The following is an 18526-nucleotide window of genomic DNA, read 5'->3' on the forward strand; positions in this document are numbered from 1 at the left end:
TCCTCGGCGCTGAATCGACGATCAGCGCGAGCGCGCGGTCCTGAAGAACCGAGACAGGCGAGCGGGGAAGAGGGTGTCGCGGTGGATCGTAAATCGGTAGTCTAGTTTCCTGTGGATGAACATTTCGAGGAGTAGCACCAAACAGGTGACGAAGAAGGCGAAGAGGAGGAATAGGAGCAGGGGCATGGCGTCTTCCAACTCCACCGAGGTCCAGCCTGATTTTGGCTGAATTTAAAGAAACCAATGAATTATAAACACTCTGGGTTAGGTCTGGGTTAGATGTTGCGAATTACCCGATTCTGATTGGTCGCCCACTCGGTCTTGAGCAGCCTCTGGAGGATCCCGCTGTCTCTTAACAGGAGGATGCTGGAAAGGAACAGAAGGAAAGCGCGAAGATGAAAGAAGGTCCAGTACGTAACCAGTACGTAGTAAAGCTTTTTATTATTATTTAGCAAAGCGAAGTCTAAGACTCACTTGCTGTCTATGATACCACGATAGGGACTCTGTCCAGGCACCGCCATCGCTATGGTGGTCTGCATCATGGTGTCCAGAGGCTCCAGAGCGCATTCTAGCATTCCCTGGAGCACAGCTGCCATGTTATCCAGCGTCATGAAGGCGTACTTCTGCTCCTTGCACACGCGACGTAGGCCGTCGAGATAGTTGTTCGGAAGATGTACCTCGTTGGTTAGCAGCTCGTCGAACATGACTGCGAGGATGCGGTCGCTGGTATTCTGCTCCGTTTCGGAAGTGGTAGAGGGACATTATTATAATACGTCTGAGATCCGGAATTCTACTCGATAATTCCTTACCTGAAAGAAACTATAATCAGCCGAGTCCCCGACCACTGCGAATCGATAGGACCCGTCGGCCAGCAGGCCCTCCATCGTGGTGAAGGGCATCGCGAATGTCTTGATCGCGAGGAAGCTGATCAGCGCGGCTGAGTAAGCTGCCATCACAACCACTGCCGTCAAGTGGATGCTTAATTGCACCATTCGTATAGGGTCCAAACGCGATGGCTCCATGCCTATCAGATTCGTATTTTATTGACTGATTCGGTGAGAAGAGAGGTAGCAGAAACGGAGGAAGAGACCTCGCACCTTGGTTGCAAAATGCGCCGAACACTAAGAAGAGGATCTCCGATAGAGCGATCGTCGAGGAGCCATCCTCGACTGGTATCGAGGCAGCGGTTCTTGAGAAAGCGTCGATCGCGTCGATCGCGGCAATCGCTAACCCAGTGATCACGATCGTCAACGCAATGGAGTTCCAAATGTTCAAGGCGAACGGTGCCGAGTAAGCGTTCCATTTCACCGCCGCTGTGTCTGGTCTCTTGATGTACACTCGTGCTCTATATAGAAGCGCAAACAACCCACGCGTCATACAGCTTCCTTATTATAACAGCGATCGCCGGGGTTACTTTACTTGGTCGAGTAGACGGGAGTGGTGAACTCGACGGCGCCCACCCTGTCGGAGGTCATCATCAGCTCGGCGGCAGCGAGGTCTGCCTCGCCATCCATCAGCATCCTCATCGAGCCCGTCCACGAGCCGTTCGGCAGCCTCACGCCCCACGAACCGGCCTCCTTATAGGTGAGCCTGAAGCAAACGTCGCATGAAGCTGCTCCCCCCAACGCGAAATTATCTGCAATTGGGTTTGGGAATCGACCGATGCGCACGATCGGCTGACAGCCGCTGTCACCGCAAGTCGAGGTGGATCCAGCGAGAAGGAGCATGTTACGCGGGCTTGCCACGCGATGTCTCGAGCCAGTTAGCCGAAAGAACCGATCAGTGTGCGTAGGATCCTAGGATCGCTATCAATTATACTCTACCATCGGGTAGGATCGGATAAGAAAAGAAACAAATCAATAATTATACGTGTCGATTCGAACTTAATACAGGTGTCCATTAATGTGGCACAACTCGACGTTAAATCGCTCCTTCTACGAGAGGCGTCGGAGAAGTGGCGATGGTAGGAAGCGAGACATCTTTGAGGAGCGATCGGCTGCCAGCCAGGAACTGTACTTCCGAAGGGAGACGGCCCGGCAGCTGAAGGAAATCCGTGAACGAGGGGTGAAGAGAAAGGCTGAGGAGAGCGAAGCTGATTGCGACAGAAAGGAGAAGATGAGGAGGACGGATAGTTGCGACGACGATTCAAACGAGTCAAACTGAAATGTTGGAAGTTTCAAAGAGGAATTTATTCCAACTGACGTGCAATTCATCCCCGTCTGCAGCAGCTGTATCACCCCGCCGAAGAAGCCACCGATGCCTATCGTCCTGTTGGCATTGTCCCTGACGATCGGAGAGACTGGAGGATCCTGGTGATAAAAGGAACATTTACATCTTAGCCCTCGGTTGTGTCATTGTCGCACGATCGATCCATGTGAAAAATAAGTAAATAGGTGTCCGAGCGTTTCAGCCAATGGGTCTTAATAATAGAGATATTTACATGTAAATTATTAAACATTTCATAGCGCCCGTATAAAGCATAAAAATATGCCGCGGAGCGTTCGGTTAAAGACGTCTGCGTGGCATTGTTGGTGGTCGTGAGTGTTCGATATTCCGCATGTGACTAATATATATTTTTTTCACACTGCACGAACAGTGAGCAAAACAGGTAACGGTAGTAACGTTCATTATTAATTCTTTTAAATGGATAAATACAATTAAAGTTTTTCTTTTCAACATGGGGAAATCTTCAAAAGACATCCCGACACCTCCAGAGGGCTTCTATTTATTAAACTACATTTCTACGGTAAATAAAAAACATAAAACTAATAAAATCGAACATAAAAATGCATTTGCAAGCGGTCCTGCTGACATCCAAACAGATTCTTGATCAGTATGACTGCAATTAATAGTGATTTATCTTCAAAATTAGAGAAAAATGTTTTTCGGCTTTTTTCTTTCGCTATTTTCGATTTTAAAACTAGGTTTGACTCGATGCAAATACTTGGCTGTAATCCCTGCGAGAGTCATAGGTGTGCAGAATAAGCAGAAAAATTCAGGTTTCATCTTAACGATGTGTGAAAAATGACGTTTCGAGAAAAACACGTTCAAACTTTTCATCTACATATAGGTACAGGCCGAACCTCTGAGCTAAAATAATCGGATTTTTTCCATATATATACATGTTGAAGATATTTTAACTGAAAGTGAAATTGTGGCTGATTTTGGGTCAGTGTGACAACCGAGGGTTAATCGAGCTTCTTGTAATCGAGGAAACTTACGTGAACAGAGACGACCCTTATGGCGCGCCCGTGTAGATCGTGCCTGCGTTGATAGAGGCCAAGTCGAGGGCCCCTGAAACCTTCCCCCTCGTCCCAGGTGCCGAAATTCATGGACCTCAGCTCGTCCTCCTTGCTGATCCGGTAGACATCCCTAACGATCTCACCACTTCCCTCGGTGTTCCTTTTCGCGACCATGAGAACGCAATTAAAGGGCACCCGGACGTCAGAGAGGAAATCCTCGAACCTGGTATCATCCCGGAGGAAGAGCAACCACGTGGGGTACGCCATCGTGATCCACTTGGAGACCTGTTTAATTCAAAGGTGCCTGCAAACTCTCTCCTACGTGGTCTACCTGTTTACCTACCAAGCTAAATTGGTCTCTGATCTCGTCCAGATCGTTCAGCAGGACAAACAGAGGTCTCTTGATGTGGAAGTAGCTTGTCCCAATCTGGAAATAGAGGTAAAAAAAAAAATAAAATAAAGGGGTAAAACCACGAAGGCGCGCGCCTCGAAGAGTATCCTCGAACCTACTTGTCTCCTGAACATGCGAAAATCCATGATCGAGGTGCGTATATTGAGGGATCCACTGAGGTACCTCTGAAGGGTGAGCAGCCCTTCGATTTCCCCCAGTTCTGAAAGCATTTCAGTAACCTCCGATGCTGGTCCACATATTAACCATACAGTTATACCACATACAACATCTGAATTACTCCTCACCGTTCGTTTCGAGTGGATCCGACGCGCCGTGGAATAGTATGATGCAGGTATTGTTGAAGTAGTCGTGGACTCCTTTGATCAGACCCTCGTAGACGTACAGAGGTCGTATCAGCAGCTGCCCGGTGCTCGGTGGTTCCTCAAGAACACTTCCGGTGGCGCAGAGAAGAAGGAAGAGGGCTCGAAATCTCCATCCAGACATAGCTTCCTGATGTGTCTGTCGCTAGAAGCTAACTCGGGAAAACTGCGAAGAAGGCGACTCATCCTCTGTCGATCCCCTGCGCAATCAGTGTCCCGTCACGCGAAAGTTCCTCCGCCATGATCACGCAACTGGCCAACGATAGAGGTAACTTAGCGTAGTTATAATGCCCGTCGACTATCGAATTCCAACCCCCGTGATTTTCACGCGATTACAGACAACGTCACGCCGAGTCGATTCGATACTGATTGCCAGCCGAATCAAGATGACACGGGCGGATAATCTGCTCGCTGCGGGGACAGATCGATCGCGATACGTTTATGCGACTCGTCATCGTCGCAGGGGAAACGATTACTCTCTTGGATTCCCCCGGCTGCTACCAGCCACTGGCTTCCCTCGAAAACTCAGGGTAGGTCGAAGATCGATTCCTCCATCTATTTCCTCGCGTGCATGGAGAGGAATCTCTGCAAACATGGGCCACTGTGTGCTCGGTGGAAACAAAAGTCTTTGCTGGTTTATCGATGCTCGCCGATCAGCTCGCGAATAATTCACGGTGGTCTATGACGCGACGTGGGTAATGATGGATCTTTCCCCCTTGAACAGTTTTCCTCGGTCGAGCGCGTAATGGAAACGGCACTTTGTTATTTACGGTCCCTTATCGGTCACCTCGGCATTCCCGCTGAGATCCATCGCTCGAGACACGACGACAGCCGCGACGTTTTTAGGGGAATAAATGCTGCCGCGATAAACAATGAGTAAAAAACTCGAAATGACGGAGGCCAGCAGCAGATGGCGAAAAAGCTATCATTCTAATTGCAACGTGCCGTCAACGACCCTGATAATGATTACTTAGTCACCCTGACAAGCGCGATATGCGCGTCAAAGTGATTTTCCCGTGCGGCCGGTGCATCGTATGCAACGCACAATCGTAAATTAGCATCGATAACGGGGCAAACGGTCGAAAGGACGAACAGTTTAGATAAACGCGAGGTGGTGGAGAAGGGGGTGTGGAAGGATCAGCGCGATTCAAAACTACGCGTCGAGGAAAAGTTTGCCACGACCAACCGAGCCGTTCAGAACGCCGACTCCCCTATTGCACGTCAACCCGTCGTCTTCCAGCGATGAAAGCCTTGCCGATCTTGATCCTGGTGGCGGTCCTCTGCGGACCCTGCGCCTGCCAGACGACCGCTGGCAATTCTCTGGCCCCACGTACGTTCTTCCATTCTCAAAGTCTAACCACAAATTCTACTAATCGACTAATCGAATACGTGGCAATTTCCAGTCTACCACGGCTTGACCTCGTTGGTAGACAACGCCGGGAGCTCTGTTATCCGCAACTTGCCTCTGTCGGAGATTTTCGAACGATACATCACTCTTGGGAAAAACGCCACTGAATTCATAGAGCAATATGCCAGCAGACTCTCCGAAGCACCGAGGAAGATCATCGAGACGCTCGTGCGCCTCGCGCGTAATTTTATCGCCAACATAGAACCGGTGCTTAAAACCATTGCATCGCGTTACGAGACGTCGCTCAAGGACTTGATGACGTCCGCTCAGAATGGCGCGAGGAACCTCCTGAGCGTGTTCGATGGGAACGGAAGCAACGCGACGAGGAAGCTAAGATCGATCTTGTCGAACCCTATCGAGGAACTTGGGCACGTCGCCAGTCGCATCGTCTCGGAGTTTGGTAGTCAGCTGGTATCGATAACTTTGGAGTTGCTGAAATGGACATGGCAATTCATGAAAACGACAGGACTCCCGTTGCTGCACGACACCCTCGACAGAGTCGCCGCTATGAACGGCACACCCGTTGCCGTTCGGACACTGATCCAGGATTTCGACGCGGTCTACGGGCTGCTGCAGCTGCTCGATTTCGTCAAGTAGACGGAAAGGAAGATAGTATATTTACCAAAACATTGGTTACTTGAACGAAATAAAGATTTATGCAAGATCGAAAAATTGGAGCCCTTGATTCGCGTCACTGCGGCGGGATGTTGCGGAAACGCGCAAGGAGAAATCGCTGGTATCTTCCGTCGACCTATGCGGGCGCGAGATCTATTTTGTCACTGCTAGGGGAAAGAGATGTGGGTCGCTCGGTCGCGTTGCAACCCACCCCTCTGTCGAAAGTTTTCGGCCAGGTTTCTAACAGAGTCCCTAATGACTATTCTATTATCCGTGCAATAGGCAATTCAACGCGAGCAGAACGTTAACGACCTCTATTCAGGCTACTTACAGCTAAATCGAAATGCTGATTAAACTCGTGCATGTAAAATCGCGATTACGTAAGCCGAAGGACGTAGCGTGTCGTCGCGTGCAGTTCCTCGTGTTTGCCTATGGTAGCTTATCGAAGGGAAGACTCACGGGCGATCGAGCTCGATCTCCCAAAACGCGTGGCGCGGAACGGGCGGAAATAGCCGGGGCGGGATAAGCATCGGCGCATCGTCACAGTTTCGCGAGCACAGGCCAAGCCTTTGTCGCTTACACACGCTTACCATCCATCCATCGTTATTGCCATTCTGCATGCCATTATGGTGTCATAGACGACAAAACGTGGCGAAGGGAAAGACGGGGAGGCACAGTGGCCGTAGGTGAAGGTGAATTTTCCGATATAGAACGAAGCGGCAGGAACGTCGAGTTGCGACAGCGACGGAGGGATACATACCTGTAGATAGGATTCGCTTAAAGCGGCGAGCAAATCGCGCGTCACCTGGGCGTTAGCGTTACACCACACCGCGATTATTCATGGACCATCGCGAATACCTACACACGCCAGCGCTCGTTCCCATTCGTTTTTTCTTTTTTTACGAGAATGCTGGCGAACGCGTACAGTTGTGCTCACATTTCACGGCGCGTCAGTTGCTCGCGAATCCGCAACTCGCTCGTACGCTCTTCTCGCGCCAGCTCGCGTTGCAATTGCGATTGGCAAGCCGCGATACAGCTGTTAGTTCTTTACTTCGGGGTTCTATCTAGAAGAAACAGACGCCTGTATGTTCTAGAATTACTATGCCGCTCGATCTAACACCGTGAGACCTCAGCGATCGAAGGAACGATCGCTTAAGTACCCGTTGTCTTTATCGCGCTATTTACCTCCGATATCTCTCGGCCTTGCCCATTTTCCATCAATACCGTTCGCGTCGCGAGACGCGCGTTTACTGCCTTACTGCCGAGGAAAGCGGAAAAACCAGATCTACAGGAGAAGAAAAACAGAAGAGGCTTACGCCTTTCCTCTTCAACACGGGTCCGAGCTTTCGGATGGCAAACGTTCCCGTGGATCTCGCGACGTCACGTGCAACGTCGTTACATAAGCTGGCTGGTGCATACTGCACCGACGCCGGCGTAGCGAGCGCGTAACAGCGAGTCACAGGACTCGCGATTCGCGACTCGCGACTCGCGACTCGCGACTCGCTGGAAAATCCTTGGCACAGTATCGACGGCCGCGGGAAACGATTATCGGGAACATGTCTGTGATGGCGCGACTCGCCGTTGCTATCTCAATTTGCGGCTTCGTCGTGTCCACAGGTAAGAAGCTCCAAGACACGTGGATTACTAATAAGCAAACGCTTTGTCTTCTGGCGAATTGATCCGTGGATCAAGCGGGGCGCGTAATTCTTCCAGGACAGCGGACAAATTGCACAGATACGGGCTGGGAGAAGCTGGGAGGCGTCAGACCGGAAGTCATCGATTCGCAAACGATTCTGTTCAGCGCTGTCAACTCGAAAGGAATAACGAAGCCGTGTTTTGAGAGGTGAGGTGAAAAGAGAAGCGGGGCAGGCGGTAGGAGAGTTGAAGTAACAAGATGGAAATAATATTAAATGAATCTCCTTAGCTGTGAACACACGCGACTGGAACGCGTCAATCACAGATGTATAGCTAAAATGTCCGGTACTCCCACTCTACCTATATGAAATATTGTATCTCGATTCGTGATTGAACAACGTCTATCGAATTGGTTCTAGGTGCGAACGAGCCAACTGCACCGCTTTCGTGGTGGATTTCGGCAGGAGCGTGTGCTACAGCGTACAAATTGAAGAGGACGAACTGGTACCGGAAGCCAACTCTACCTTCTACCACAGAGTCTGCGTGAAAGGTCTGGCGGTGCTATCGATTCTACAGCGCAGAGTGTAAGTCCCGCGCTGTTTAACGTCACTAAATCTGATTAATCTGACCAGTTCCAGAAAGTTGCAGGCGGGACAGACTTTGGCAGGTGGAGAGGAACGCGGGGGCCGTTTTCATCGATTCTGGCGCGTTCCATTTGCCACGCTCCGTCACGAGGAGCCAATGCTACGAGACATGCATAGAGACTGGTAAGCAAACTCGATGAAAGAGAGGCTCGTCAGTTAGCGTCGATGACACCGTCCTAATCACAGGAGGTAGCTGCGAATCGGCGCAGTTCCGAACCACGAAACCTCTCTCGATCAGCGACACGATCGGCAGATGCAGCCTGTCGTTGCTGGAAAGAGGGACGAGACCTCAAGCCTACAGGGCTTCCATGTACAGGGACGAGTACCTTCGAGATCAGTGTCGAGTTGTGTGTAAGTAAATGCACCTATATTATGCGATATATGATTTAATTGCAAGTTTAAAAATACAATGATTTTACATTAAATTTAATTAAAAATTAAACATTCTAATTGTTTTCATATAAATGCCACTATTTTTTTCTTACGTAAAATGACCCGCTGATTCCGACCACCTTTTTCACATCCATAGAAATTTTTTTAGACCTAACAACAACAACAACAAAATAGTGGCAACTGCTTTTTTTTATTTTCTAAACCAAGTAGCGTTATAATCCCTGTGTTGCGAACGATCTTTGCTTTCCTCTTTCCAGCGAAACGGGAGTACTGCTCGTACGCGGAGTATCAGAACGCGTCGCTGCCATACTCGGACGTTGCTCTGAGCAGCCTGAACGAGAAAGAGGTGAGAGACCTTGGAAGTATATATAAGTATATATAAAGAAGCTATGAATAATTAACCAATTGATCTATCGACGTTGATTTGATCCAGTGCGAGAGGAAGTGCGATCTCAGCTTGGACGGCTTCATCTGTCGAGGATACACGATGGACAATTCCTCAGGCGTGCCAGTCTGTCTACTGCACTCCGAAGACACGATCGGCCTAAGCGTCAGCTCCCTGGTGCCCGTCAAGAATGTAGTCTACAGGGAACGAGAACCTTGCTTGGACCGTGAGTGTTGCGAAATAACTGAGGATCTCTCAAGTGTCTGAAAGCTTGTGAATCTTCCAGTGAAAGTACGGTGCAACGTGTCGACGATGACCATTGAAATGAAGACCAACGAACCCTTCTTCGGTCGAATGTACGCCACTGGCCATGCAGAGACCTGCGGGGTTCAAGGAAGAGGCAGCAATTGGACAGTGCTAACTTTGCCACTGCCCCACGTCGAGGTGCTTCGCGAAGGTGAGCTCCAGTGCGGCCTAAACCCCGCCTATTCCATCGACGATCGAAATCGGTAAGGAACTCGCGGGAACCTCTTCCAAGTATTTGGTCCAGTTCAATGACAGAGAGTACCATCGATCTTAGGACAAAACAGTTGGTCTGGACCACGGTCCTCGTGCAGTTCAATCCCATAATCCAGCGACTAGGGGATCAGGCGATCAGAGTAGGGTGTTCCTTAGACGATCGACAGCCACCTGAACCGAGGAACATCACCGTCCACTCGAGCTTCAGCTTCCTCGACCCAAAGTGAGACTGGTCCCTCTCTTTTTCAGTGTATTTGATTTTCAGCAGACCATACCCTCGCTCGAATTCCCTGTGTTTAGCGCAGGAGTGCCGCCGGTATCGTCTACTATCGTCAACGCCTCGTCCCAGGTGCCCGTGGTCACCATGAGGATCCTCGACGAGAACTCCAAGGACGCAGTGGTCACGCACCTAGGCCAGAAGCTCACCCTGAAGATACAACTAAATCCAACCGATGGTAAGCTTCTGGAGGAACGATTTTAAAAACCGACTTCAAACAGGAGGAGGTTATAGATTCGACCCGTTTTTTTATGTTTGTCCCCGCATAACTCCTCCGATCCTTTTTTTATTCGACAAAGGGCGATCAATATTGGCCCAATATTTTGCTAGTTCTGGTTAATAATACAGACTATTGTCACCTAATTATTATTATTATTATTGTTTTATGGACGTACGCGCATATCTCCTCGGCATGTTGTGTCAATATATATATATATATAAAACTAAAAAAATTAAAACCGAAATTTATTTTCTTCAAGTCGGTTGTATTTTTTTTTTAAATTTTCATCAATGAAAGTTTCGTGTCTTCTTTTTTCTGCTTCCCTGCCTCGAAGGTCCTTACGACATCGCCGCTGGTCAACTGGTCGCCAGCAGCGCTTCCGGCGACGCCTCTTACTTTCTTCTGGACGAACTCGGTTGCCCCACTGACCCGGCAACCTTCCCCGCGCTGTCCAAAGATCCTGCAGATGGGCGATCCTTGGACTCGACTTTCACTGCCTTCAAATTCCCTGATAGCCAGCTGGTTCGATTCAACGTGATCGTTCGATTCTGCTTGGGAGAGTGCACGCCGGTAAATTGAACTGCTCGCTGTCGTTTAAATGAGTCTCTCTCTCTCTCTCTGCTTTCTTAAGGAGTCAAGTGACTGTGTTACAGACTAAATGCAAGGGCGGGCGACCCTCTTACGGACGGAGGAAACGGTCCACAGAGTCACAGAGCCTTACGCGACCTTACGACGCTCAGGTGACAAAAGTGTCTCAAGAGACAATGCCCGACGAACTTCCCCTGCAGCTCTCCATAATCGTTCAAAGCCCCGTGGTGTCTACGGCGGATCGCTTGTCGTCGAGGGACACCACGTTTCCGGATACTGTGCTGATCACTGGCAGAAGTAATGGTCGCAAAGTCCATTTTCCCATGTTTCAGTATTTTTAATTATATTCTAATATAATTATTTTCTTCCCAAGACTCCACAGACGCCCTTTTCTGCGTGGACGCCAGCCTCGCTCTCGGTCTACTGATCTTCTGGCTGATCGTTCAGATCCTACTAATCGCGGGTTGCCTGCTGGCAGTCTCGCAGTACAGGAAGACTGCCATAAGAGCTGAGGAGGAGAGGGCCAGCGTTCTAGCCAGGCACTTGTACGGAATTCACGGAGGGAACTTGGATATCGCGCGAAGAGTCAGATGGGCTGACCATAACGCTTCCTCCTCGTCTCTAGGCTGACCAGTCACGGACCTATCCCCTTTCGTGACTTTCATCTGCGAGGCAACCCGCCTCGCACCTATGTCTGGCCGACACGGGCGCCACCCTTTGCTATGGCTAGCTTAAGTGGTTACGTACATCCTTGACAGGTCAGAAAATATATGAAATTCCTTTTCCAAGAGAATGCAGCTTAATTTATACGCAACAAGCTGTATATTTTGATGTTTAAATATGGCGTTTCTTTATATGAAAAGAATCTAAAAATCACCGTATTTTCTGACTTTTTCAAGGGCATGTAGCTCCTTAACTACAAAGTACTCGCGCGATCGATCGTTTGCCGATTGCTTCCTCCGTCCTTAGAATAATGAACTCACAGAATGGACTGCTGGGAAAGGTACAGAAGGGAGAAATAAAGCTCCAGGTACTTGCACCCAAGGCTTTTGTTATGCAATCAACAACACGACTCAATGCATTCTCTATAACAGTTTATACAGTTTTTAGACGCTATATAACACTTGAAGAGTCGAGCGAATTGTTTCAAGCTTGCCGTGTTCCTTTCATCCGGCGGCACTGCACGCTAAGAGATCGTAATGAGTATCTTCAAACCCTACCAGGTCAATTAAAGGATTATCCTCTCATGTTGTTCGTCAGGCAGATTCCGGGGTAGCTTAACTTGACGTCTGCAATCAGAAACATTTCACGAGTCACTGCCACTCGTTCTAGTGCATTACATTTAAAAAAAAGCAATCGCTTTCCCACCTTTACCGCACGTCGCCGCGCAATTAAGTAATCCAGGATTGTCGTAAGCTTGGTTGTCCGTCCCGCATACTGGATTGTACTCGAGCGTCACCTGAACATTCAATCATGCCTCTAATTACGAATCGATCTTGCTTCGAAATACTCTTGGATGATCCGGCGATTCTAGTTATTTAAACGTCCCATAAGAGTATGACACGTGATCTTTGGCCTCGTTCGATAAGCCCGAACACAGACATAAACCAGCGAGTACCAGCCATGCAAGAAACCGGTATGATAATCGCGATGATCTGCGACCTTGCTTACAGATTCGCGAGACCGTAACTTCGCGCACGGCTATTCAGAATAATGCATGCCCAAGTAAACGCTTCTTTGCATTCCTTGGTACTCTCAGAATTGTGCAACGTTTCGCTCTCGACCCTTGCGATGGAAGGGGAGGTTTCTAAGAACCGAAGACTTCCACATACCGGACACCTCTTGACGCACGCGTCGCGTTGCGGGTCTGGCGCAGCAGTAGTCGTCGTCGTCATCGTCGTCGTTGTCGTCGTCACCGTCGCAGGCCTCATGGTAATCGAGGGGGAGACAGTTTCCTGAGTCGTGGAAGTTGTAATTCTCGACAGGGGTTTGGAAGCTGGTCCGTTGAAGATGAATCCATCCGCTTCGAAGATTTCCGAGCGACTTTCAGACGAGAAGTCATCGGGAGAGAAGTCATTCTTGGATGGAAAGATGAATAACGATTTATCGCTCGAACGATCACAGGCAGAATATAGAAGGAGAATAAGAGAAAGCGTTTACCTGGGGGAATGCGAGCACACTCCCATTCCACGCAGCAGCTACGATCAAACGGTTCAAAGATGATTCATTAACGCGTCGTTAAACGCATAATTCTCCCGTAAATCTGTGTCTCGTGGGGACGTACTCACCCAACGCTACGTAAATTATCCACATCGAGTTTGTTGATCCACCGTGATCGAGGATCTACTGGCCCGACAGGGTCACCCGCGTTTGCTTTTATAGTTGACCAGTCACGCGGGAATGACCTCAGAGAAATCCCCGGCGCAAGGAGACGCAAGCAGACTGGATTTCCTTCTCTGCCTCTACTTTATTTAATCTTATACCCTCTCCACGGGACCACAACCAGCGCGGACCATGTGTACGTTTAAATACGGACACAAGTCGCTCGCGGAAATCCCGTTTTCTTGAGCTCGTAGAATCAAGGCCGCAGGCGGACCGTCGTCTCTATCTCTGCGAAGGTATCGTTCAATTCCACTGCGTCGAAACTTACAGAAGTGGTAATTAACTATGCGAGTCCAGGGGGATCTGGGGAGAATCTTGGCGAGGAAGCTGTGGTGGGAATCGGCGCGATAAGGAATCGATAATAAAAAGACTATCTGTTGCTCTTCACATGCAAGTATATTTATAGAGTCCATTACATCACACACACACTCTCTCTCTCTCTCTCTCTCTCTCTCTCTCTCTCTCTCTCTCTCTCTCTTTTTCCGTTAACGTGTTCATTTTTGTGCTAATCACGGTCAGCGCCGGCTAAAAGTAGGAATTCATTATATTACAATTTCTAGTAGAATTCTCTCTATTCTCTCTCGTTTGTAACTACATTTATACATACAGTTATATACAGGACGCGAGGGGCAGCGGATTCGCGCGTACTTCGGATGCATGTAAAATGCTCGGATTTCACAATTGTCGTTAAGTACGAAGCGTGCATGGAGACGTTTAGGAGACGAAGGTTGAATATTGTTGCTGAATTGCTGGGCTCGACAAATCCATTTCGACGATCAAAGCAGATAAACGCGTGACACACGCCTCGATAAAATCGGTCGCCACCATCGTGAGTCATGCGAATCGAACGTACTTACTTTACGTGGGCTGAATTGCTCGTTTGACAGAAATCGTGATTCGTTTAAATAAATTAGATCGGTGCGAACTTCCAAGATCTTTCCTTCGGTATTTTACAAAAAAAAAAAAGAAAGAGAAAAGAGGACACACGGTTTCGAGCGACAATTAAAAGTATATATTACATCTCTTAACGATTAAAAGTGAATTGGCAGTTAAAGGAATGATAACGTAATTGTAATATACGGAGCTATCGTTAGCGAAGCTGTTCACGCGATAATTTCCTGCGAGTCTTTGCGCTATCGATGATTGAATAATTACACGAACTTGTACATCCCTCTTATCGGCTTCGCGGTACCGGTTCACACGATTATTACACGAGCGTATCTATGTCGGTCGCGTCTCGAAATTGTTCTCCTACGATTTCAGGCTTCCTGTTCGGAAACAGGACACGGCTTGTGATCGTTCAAGTCGACGACGCGGTCTACGATTGTTGAGGTTGACACGCCGCGTACAGCGGTCCAGCCTTCTTTTTCGCCAGATCTGTTGCCTTCTTCGCGGCGTCCTTCACTTTCTCCGCTTTACCATGCAACGAATGTTGAAAATCCTCAGCGAGACTAGATCGTATTCCAAGGCCTTCGTCATCGAGCTACAAAGGGGGGAGTATAAATCAAGGCGTCAGGTATTTTCCCATAGCGCATAGTTACTGTCCGATACTAAAAGTCTCTTACCAGGTGAGCGAAACCCATTTGAGCGAGCGTTGGGTTCATATACTGTGCCGTATGTGGAAACATACGTGCTAGGACATAATTGAAGCCGGAATACATCAGAAAACAATTCTTTTTAAATCTATCCAAGCCGTACGCTTGAATGGCTCTACCAAATCCGAATACTTGGCTGTCGATCCATGCCGACCTGATCGCTACCGTCCAGTCGGAGTTCTCTTCGTTGACCTTATAGACAACTTTCTCGACGATACTCTGCGAAAATGAGCCAGAGCGTGAGCTTCCGCTCTCGGGTCGCAACACTTTTAACAAGCTTAAATTACCATAACTTTTGTGTAACCCAGATTTCTCGTGTAAGTTGTCAAAGTTTTCGTTTTTGGATCCACCACGCTCTCTTCGACGATCTTCACGGTGTTCAAGCTAACAAATCGCTCGCCCCACTTAGGTACTCTGTGAGTCTTTGTCATCAGCCGTTTGGTATATAGGACACCATCTTTAACTTCCCTCGACACAGTGTCCTCCGAAAGGACGTGAGAACTAAGAGAAGAGTTCTATCTTTAACCGGTTGCGCCGATACTAAAGGATAGCTAAAGGTTTCTCGGCGAATAGTCTGTACTTGCTGCTACATGCCTGTTAGGATTCGGGTATCTCTGCCAAAACCCTTGCGCGACTTGGCTCCAGCTGAACTGGAAGATTATACTGTTCTCATAATGTTTAACCATCTTTACGATCAACGTAATTCGTCCTATCGGAGGTACGGAGCTACAGCAATGCACGGATCTGCCTTGCCCCCCCTGGAATTAACCATAAGTCTAGGTTTTGCGCTCAACTGAGTTTTTGACCCTCGATCTGAAAGAAGAGATCTCAGTTTCAATTGAATTATGTTACCCAATGAGGAAAAACTAAATATCTTTCTCTATTAAACGAGAAGGTAGGTATTCATCGTCTCTACACACAAACGATGCAGTCGCAGTTGCGTGCGAACCGTATACAGTTTGCACGAATCGTACGTTTGACACGAGTACATCGATCCGATGGTACAGATTCTGTATGAACGGAAATTCTACGTAAACACCGTTCGACCGTTCGGAACATTCTGTAAGTTACATAACCCTTGGGCCGCGATCGATCCCTACGAACCGCTTAACAACTGAATTATTCAATTTCGATGCGTAAATTACACTGACCGGAATTCACAACGATTCCAATACACGGAGCCGTCACAAAGGAATGCTAACTGACAGAAATTTATCAGAAAATCCACCGTTCAATCACGTAAGACTCATACAAGCACACGAACAACAGAATGTTCTAAGACGAACAATTATATTTCTGGGCATTCTTCGCGACCACGTGGAGGTCCGTTTGAAAAATTATTGATACGTATTTCTGAATATTCCACACTAACCACACTTCACAGCATGCTTCGGTAAAGGTTTATAGTACGAACATGTACGAACAGTCGCTTAAACAATATATCATTCCAACCATGAAGTAAGAGTAGTTCCAACTGTGTATTCCGTTGCTGCTGTATTGGAATGAGTAGAAACTTTAACAGAAATTTCAAATCCCTGTACTAGCGCGCCCTTGGAGCTATGACGGACCCCTGCTGAAACTAAAACTCAATACGGCTACTCCTCGCGGGAATAATTCGAACCCGCGTACCGTAAATAAATAAAGTTAAATTAATTTTTAAAATTACACATAAAGTAGAAGTATAAGGAAGTAATTGAAGGTGAAAAGAGATTTCTTAATTGATAATAATTCCATAAACTTCAGTATTTAATAACATTGAAAGTTAGGTTATTGCTTGAAATCATTATACGTACACATTTAAGAAATTTCTACAAATTCAGCAGTCGTACACATTTAAAAATTTCTACACTTTTAACAGACAGTACACATTTAAAAAATTTCTACAATTACAGCAGTCGCGATTCGTTTACAATCTCTACAATTTCAGCAGTCGCTATTCGTTTACAATCTCTACAATTTCAGCAGTCGCTATTCGTTTACAATCTCTACAATTTCAGTAGTCGGTACACATTTAAAAAATTTCTACAATTTCAGCAGTCGCTATTCGTTTACAATCTCTACAAATTCAGCAGAAGGTACATATTTAAAAAATTTCTACAATATCAGCAGTCGTAAACATTTAAAAAGTTTCTACAATTACAGCAGTCGCGATTCGTTTACAAACTCTACAATTTCAGCAGTCGCTATTCGTATACAATCTCTACAATTACAGCAGAAGGTACACATTTAAAAAATTTCTACAATATCTGCAGTCGTGCACATTAAAAAAATTTCTACAATTTCAGCAGAAGGTACATATTTAAAAAATTTCTACAATATCAGCAGTCGTAAACATTTAAAAAGTTTCTACAATTACAGCAGTCGCGATTCGTTTACAATCTCTACAATTTCAGCAGTCGCTATTCGTTTACAATCTCTACAATATCAGTAGTCGGTACACATTTAAAAAATTTCTACAATTTCAGCAGTCGCTATTCGTATACAATCTCTACAATTACAGCAGAAGGTACACATTTAAAAAATTTCTACAATATCAGCAGTCGTACACATTTAAAAATTTCTACACTTTTAACAGACGGTACACATTTAAAAAATTTCTACAATAACAGCAGTCGCGATTCGTTTACAATCTCTACAATTTCAGCAGTCGCTATTCGTATACAATCTCTACAATTACAGCAGAAGGTACACATTTAAAAAATTTCTACAATATCAGCAGTCGTACACATTTAAATATTTCTACACTTTTAACAGACGGTACACATTTAAAAAATTTCTACAATTACAGCAGTCGCTATTCGTTTACAATCTCTACAATTACAGCAGTCGCTATTCGTTTACAATCTCTACAATTTCAGTAGTCGGTACACATTTAAAAAATTTCTACAATATCAGCAGTCGTACACATTTAAAAATTTCTACACTTTTAACAGACGGTACACATTTAAAAAATTTCTACAATTACAGCAGTCGCGATTCGTTTACAATCTCTACAATTTCAGCAGTCGCTATTCTTATACAATCTCTACAATTACAGCAGAAGGTACACATTTAAAAAATTTCTACAATATCAGCAGTCGTACACATTTAAATATTTCTACACTTTAACAGACGGTACACATTTAAAAAATTTCTACAATTACAGCAGTCGCTATTCGTTTACAATCTCTACAATTACAGCAGTCGCTATTCGTTTACAATCTCTACAATTTCAGTAGTCGGTACACATTTAAAAAATTTCTACAAATTCAGCAGTCGCTATTCGTATACAATCTCTACACTTTCAGCAGACGGTACACATTTAAAAAATTTCTACGCTTTTAACAGACGGTACACATTTAAAAAATTTCTACAATTGCAGCAGTCGCTATTCGTTTACAATCTCTACAATTTCAGCAGTCGCTATTCGTTTACAATCATGTTTTTTTTATACTTTTTTATACTTTTCTTATGTTTTTTTATTACTTTTTTTATACTTTTCTTGAGTTTTTCTTATTTTTTTTATACTTTTTAATACTTTTCTTAAGTTTTTTTTTACTTTTTTCTATACTTTTCGCATGTTGTTTATGTTTTTTTAATCCTTTTCTCATGTTTTTTTTATACTTTTCTTGTGTTTTTTCCTGTTTTTTATCATTTTTTTTTATACTTTTCTCAATTTTTTTTCTAATTTTTTCCACTTTTTTACTAGTTTCACCGGGTTCGTCCTGGGTTAGGTCTGGTTTTTCCTGCTTTTTTGTAACCCAGACCTCCCCCAGACTGTTTTTTATACAATTTTTTATAATTTTTTCAATTTTTTTTCCTAATTTTTTCCACTTTTTTACTAGTTTCACCGGGTTCGTCCTGGGTTAGGTC

General features: G+C 46.1%; 5 protein-coding genes across 6 annotated transcripts; 2 read left to right on the plus strand and 3 right to left on the minus strand.

The window, feature by feature from the left end:
• Positions 1–17: 17 nt before the first annotated feature.
• LOC143374071 (glutamate receptor ionotropic, delta-1) lies at positions 18–4864 on the minus strand. Its single transcript, XM_076821923.1, has 11 exons — positions 3939–4864; positions 3753–3853; positions 3586–3669; positions 3222–3527; positions 2203–2309; positions 1420–1590; positions 1098–1345; positions 810–1024; positions 475–731; positions 294–366; positions 18–225 (listed from the first exon to the last, which is right to left on the minus strand). Exons 1-11 carry the CDS (start codon positions 4135–4137, stop codon positions 22–24), a joined length of 1965 nt encoding a protein of 654 aa, XP_076678038.1. The 5' UTR covers positions 4138–4864; the 3' UTR covers positions 18–21.
• Positions 4865–5119: 255 nt separating this feature from the next.
• On the plus strand, positions 5120–6093 carry LOC143374077 (uncharacterized). Its single transcript, XM_076821930.1, has 2 exons — positions 5120–5343; positions 5417–6093. Exons 1-2 carry the CDS (start codon positions 5256–5258, stop codon positions 6016–6018), a joined length of 690 nt encoding a protein of 229 aa, XP_076678045.1. The 5' UTR covers positions 5120–5255; the 3' UTR covers positions 6019–6093.
• Positions 6094–7507: 1414 nt separating this feature from the next.
• On the plus strand, positions 7508–11736 carry LOC143374068 (uncharacterized). 2 transcript variants are annotated; one of them, XM_076821914.1, is made up of 13 exons: positions 7508–7653; positions 7729–7879; positions 8091–8221; positions 8304–8438; positions 8502–8666; positions 8966–9054; positions 9142–9319; positions 9380–9602; positions 9674–9835; positions 9913–10067; positions 10444–10679; positions 10763–10994; positions 11071–11736. In XM_076821914.1, exons 1-13 carry the CDS (start codon positions 7593–7595, stop codon positions 11325–11327), a joined length of 2175 nt encoding a protein of 724 aa, XP_076678029.1. In that variant the 5' UTR covers positions 7508–7592; the 3' UTR covers positions 11328–11736. The 2 variants fall into 2 exon arrangements, with proteins under 2 accessions (XP_076678029.1, XP_076678030.1); XM_076821915.1 differs by having other exon boundaries at positions 7750–7879.
• Positions 11729–13171, minus strand: LOC143374078 (uncharacterized). The gene is made up of 5 exons (XM_076821932.1): positions 12986–13171; positions 12858–12895; positions 12530–12775; positions 12066–12156; positions 11729–11986 (listed from the first exon to the last, which is right to left on the minus strand). The coding sequence occupies exons 1-5, from the start codon at positions 13008–13010 to the stop codon at positions 11934–11936; spliced, it is 453 nt and encodes a 150-aa protein (XP_076678047.1). The 5' UTR covers positions 13011–13171; the 3' UTR covers positions 11729–11933.
• A 905-nt stretch (positions 13172–14076) lies between these two features.
• Positions 14077–15487, minus strand: Prel (preli-like). Its single transcript, XM_076821929.1, has 4 exons — positions 15269–15487; positions 14962–15175; positions 14645–14893; positions 14077–14562 (listed from the first exon to the last, which is right to left on the minus strand). Exons 1-4 carry the CDS (start codon positions 15358–15360, stop codon positions 14398–14400), a joined length of 720 nt encoding a protein of 239 aa, XP_076678044.1. The 5' UTR covers positions 15361–15487; the 3' UTR covers positions 14077–14397.
• Between the last annotated feature and the right edge of the window lie 3039 nt (positions 15488–18526).

The sequence above is a fragment of the Andrena cerasifolii genome, chromosome 10 (assembly GCF_050908995.1).
Source record: "Andrena cerasifolii isolate SP2316 chromosome 10, iyAndCera1_principal, whole genome shotgun sequence".
NCBI classification, from domain to species: Eukaryota; Metazoa; Arthropoda; class Insecta; order Hymenoptera; family Andrenidae; genus Andrena; species Andrena cerasifolii.

Bases quoted from the DNA above. Each gene is read 5' to 3' on its own strand.
- LOC143374068 (XM_076821914.1), top strand. From the start codon at position 7,593: ATGTCTGTGATGGCGCGACTCGCCGTTGCTATCTCAATTTGCGGCTTC. The intron at 9,603-9,673 runs GTAAGGAACTCG...CATCGATCTTAG, and splicing joins TCCATCGACGATCGAAATCG to GACAAAACAGTTGGTCTGGA. The intron at 10,068-10,443 runs GTAAGCTTCTGG...CCTGCCTCGAAG, and splicing joins ACAACTAAATCCAACCGATG to GTCCTTACGACATCGCCGCT.
- LOC143374077 (XM_076821930.1), top strand. From the start codon at position 5,256: ATGAAAGCCTTGCCGATCTTGATCCTGGTGGCGGTCCTCTGCGGACCC. The intron at 5,344-5,416 runs GTACGTTCTTCC...GGCAATTTCCAG, and splicing joins TGGCAATTCTCTGGCCCCAC to TCTACCACGGCTTGACCTCG.
- Prel (XM_076821929.1), bottom strand. From the start codon at position 15,360: ATGGTTAAACATTATGAGAACAGTATAATCTTCCAGTTCAGCTGGAGC. The intron at 14,894-14,961 runs GTAATTTAAGCT...TCATTTTCGCAG, and splicing joins TGGGTTACACAAAAGTTATG to AGTATCGTCGAGAAAGTTGT. The intron at 14,563-14,644 runs GTAAGAGACTTT...CCCCCTTTGTAG, and splicing joins AAATGGGTTTCGCTCACCTG to CTCGATGACGAAGGCCTTGG.
- LOC143374071 (XM_076821923.1), bottom strand. From the start codon at position 4,137: ATGTCTGGATGGAGATTTCGAGCCCTCTTCCTTCTTCTCTGCGCCACC. The intron at 1,591-2,202 runs GTCAGTTGGAAT...CGTTTGCTTCAG, and splicing joins CAGACGGGGATGAATTGCAC to GCTCACCTATAAGGAGGCCG. The intron at 1,025-1,097 runs GTGCGAGGTCTC...CGAATCTGATAG, and splicing joins CGGCGCATTTTGCAACCAAG to GCATGGAGCCATCGCGTTTG.
- LOC143374078 (XM_076821932.1), bottom strand. From the start codon at position 13,010: ATGTGGATAATTTACGTAGCGTTGG. The intron at 12,157-12,529 runs GTATGTGGAAGT...TTGAATGTTCAG, and splicing joins CGTGCGTCAAGAGGTGTCCG to GTGACGCTCGAGTACAATCC. The intron at 11,987-12,065 runs GTGGGAAAGCGA...TTCTGATTGCAG, and splicing joins CGCGGCGACGTGCGGTAAAG to ACGTCAAGTTAAGCTACCCC.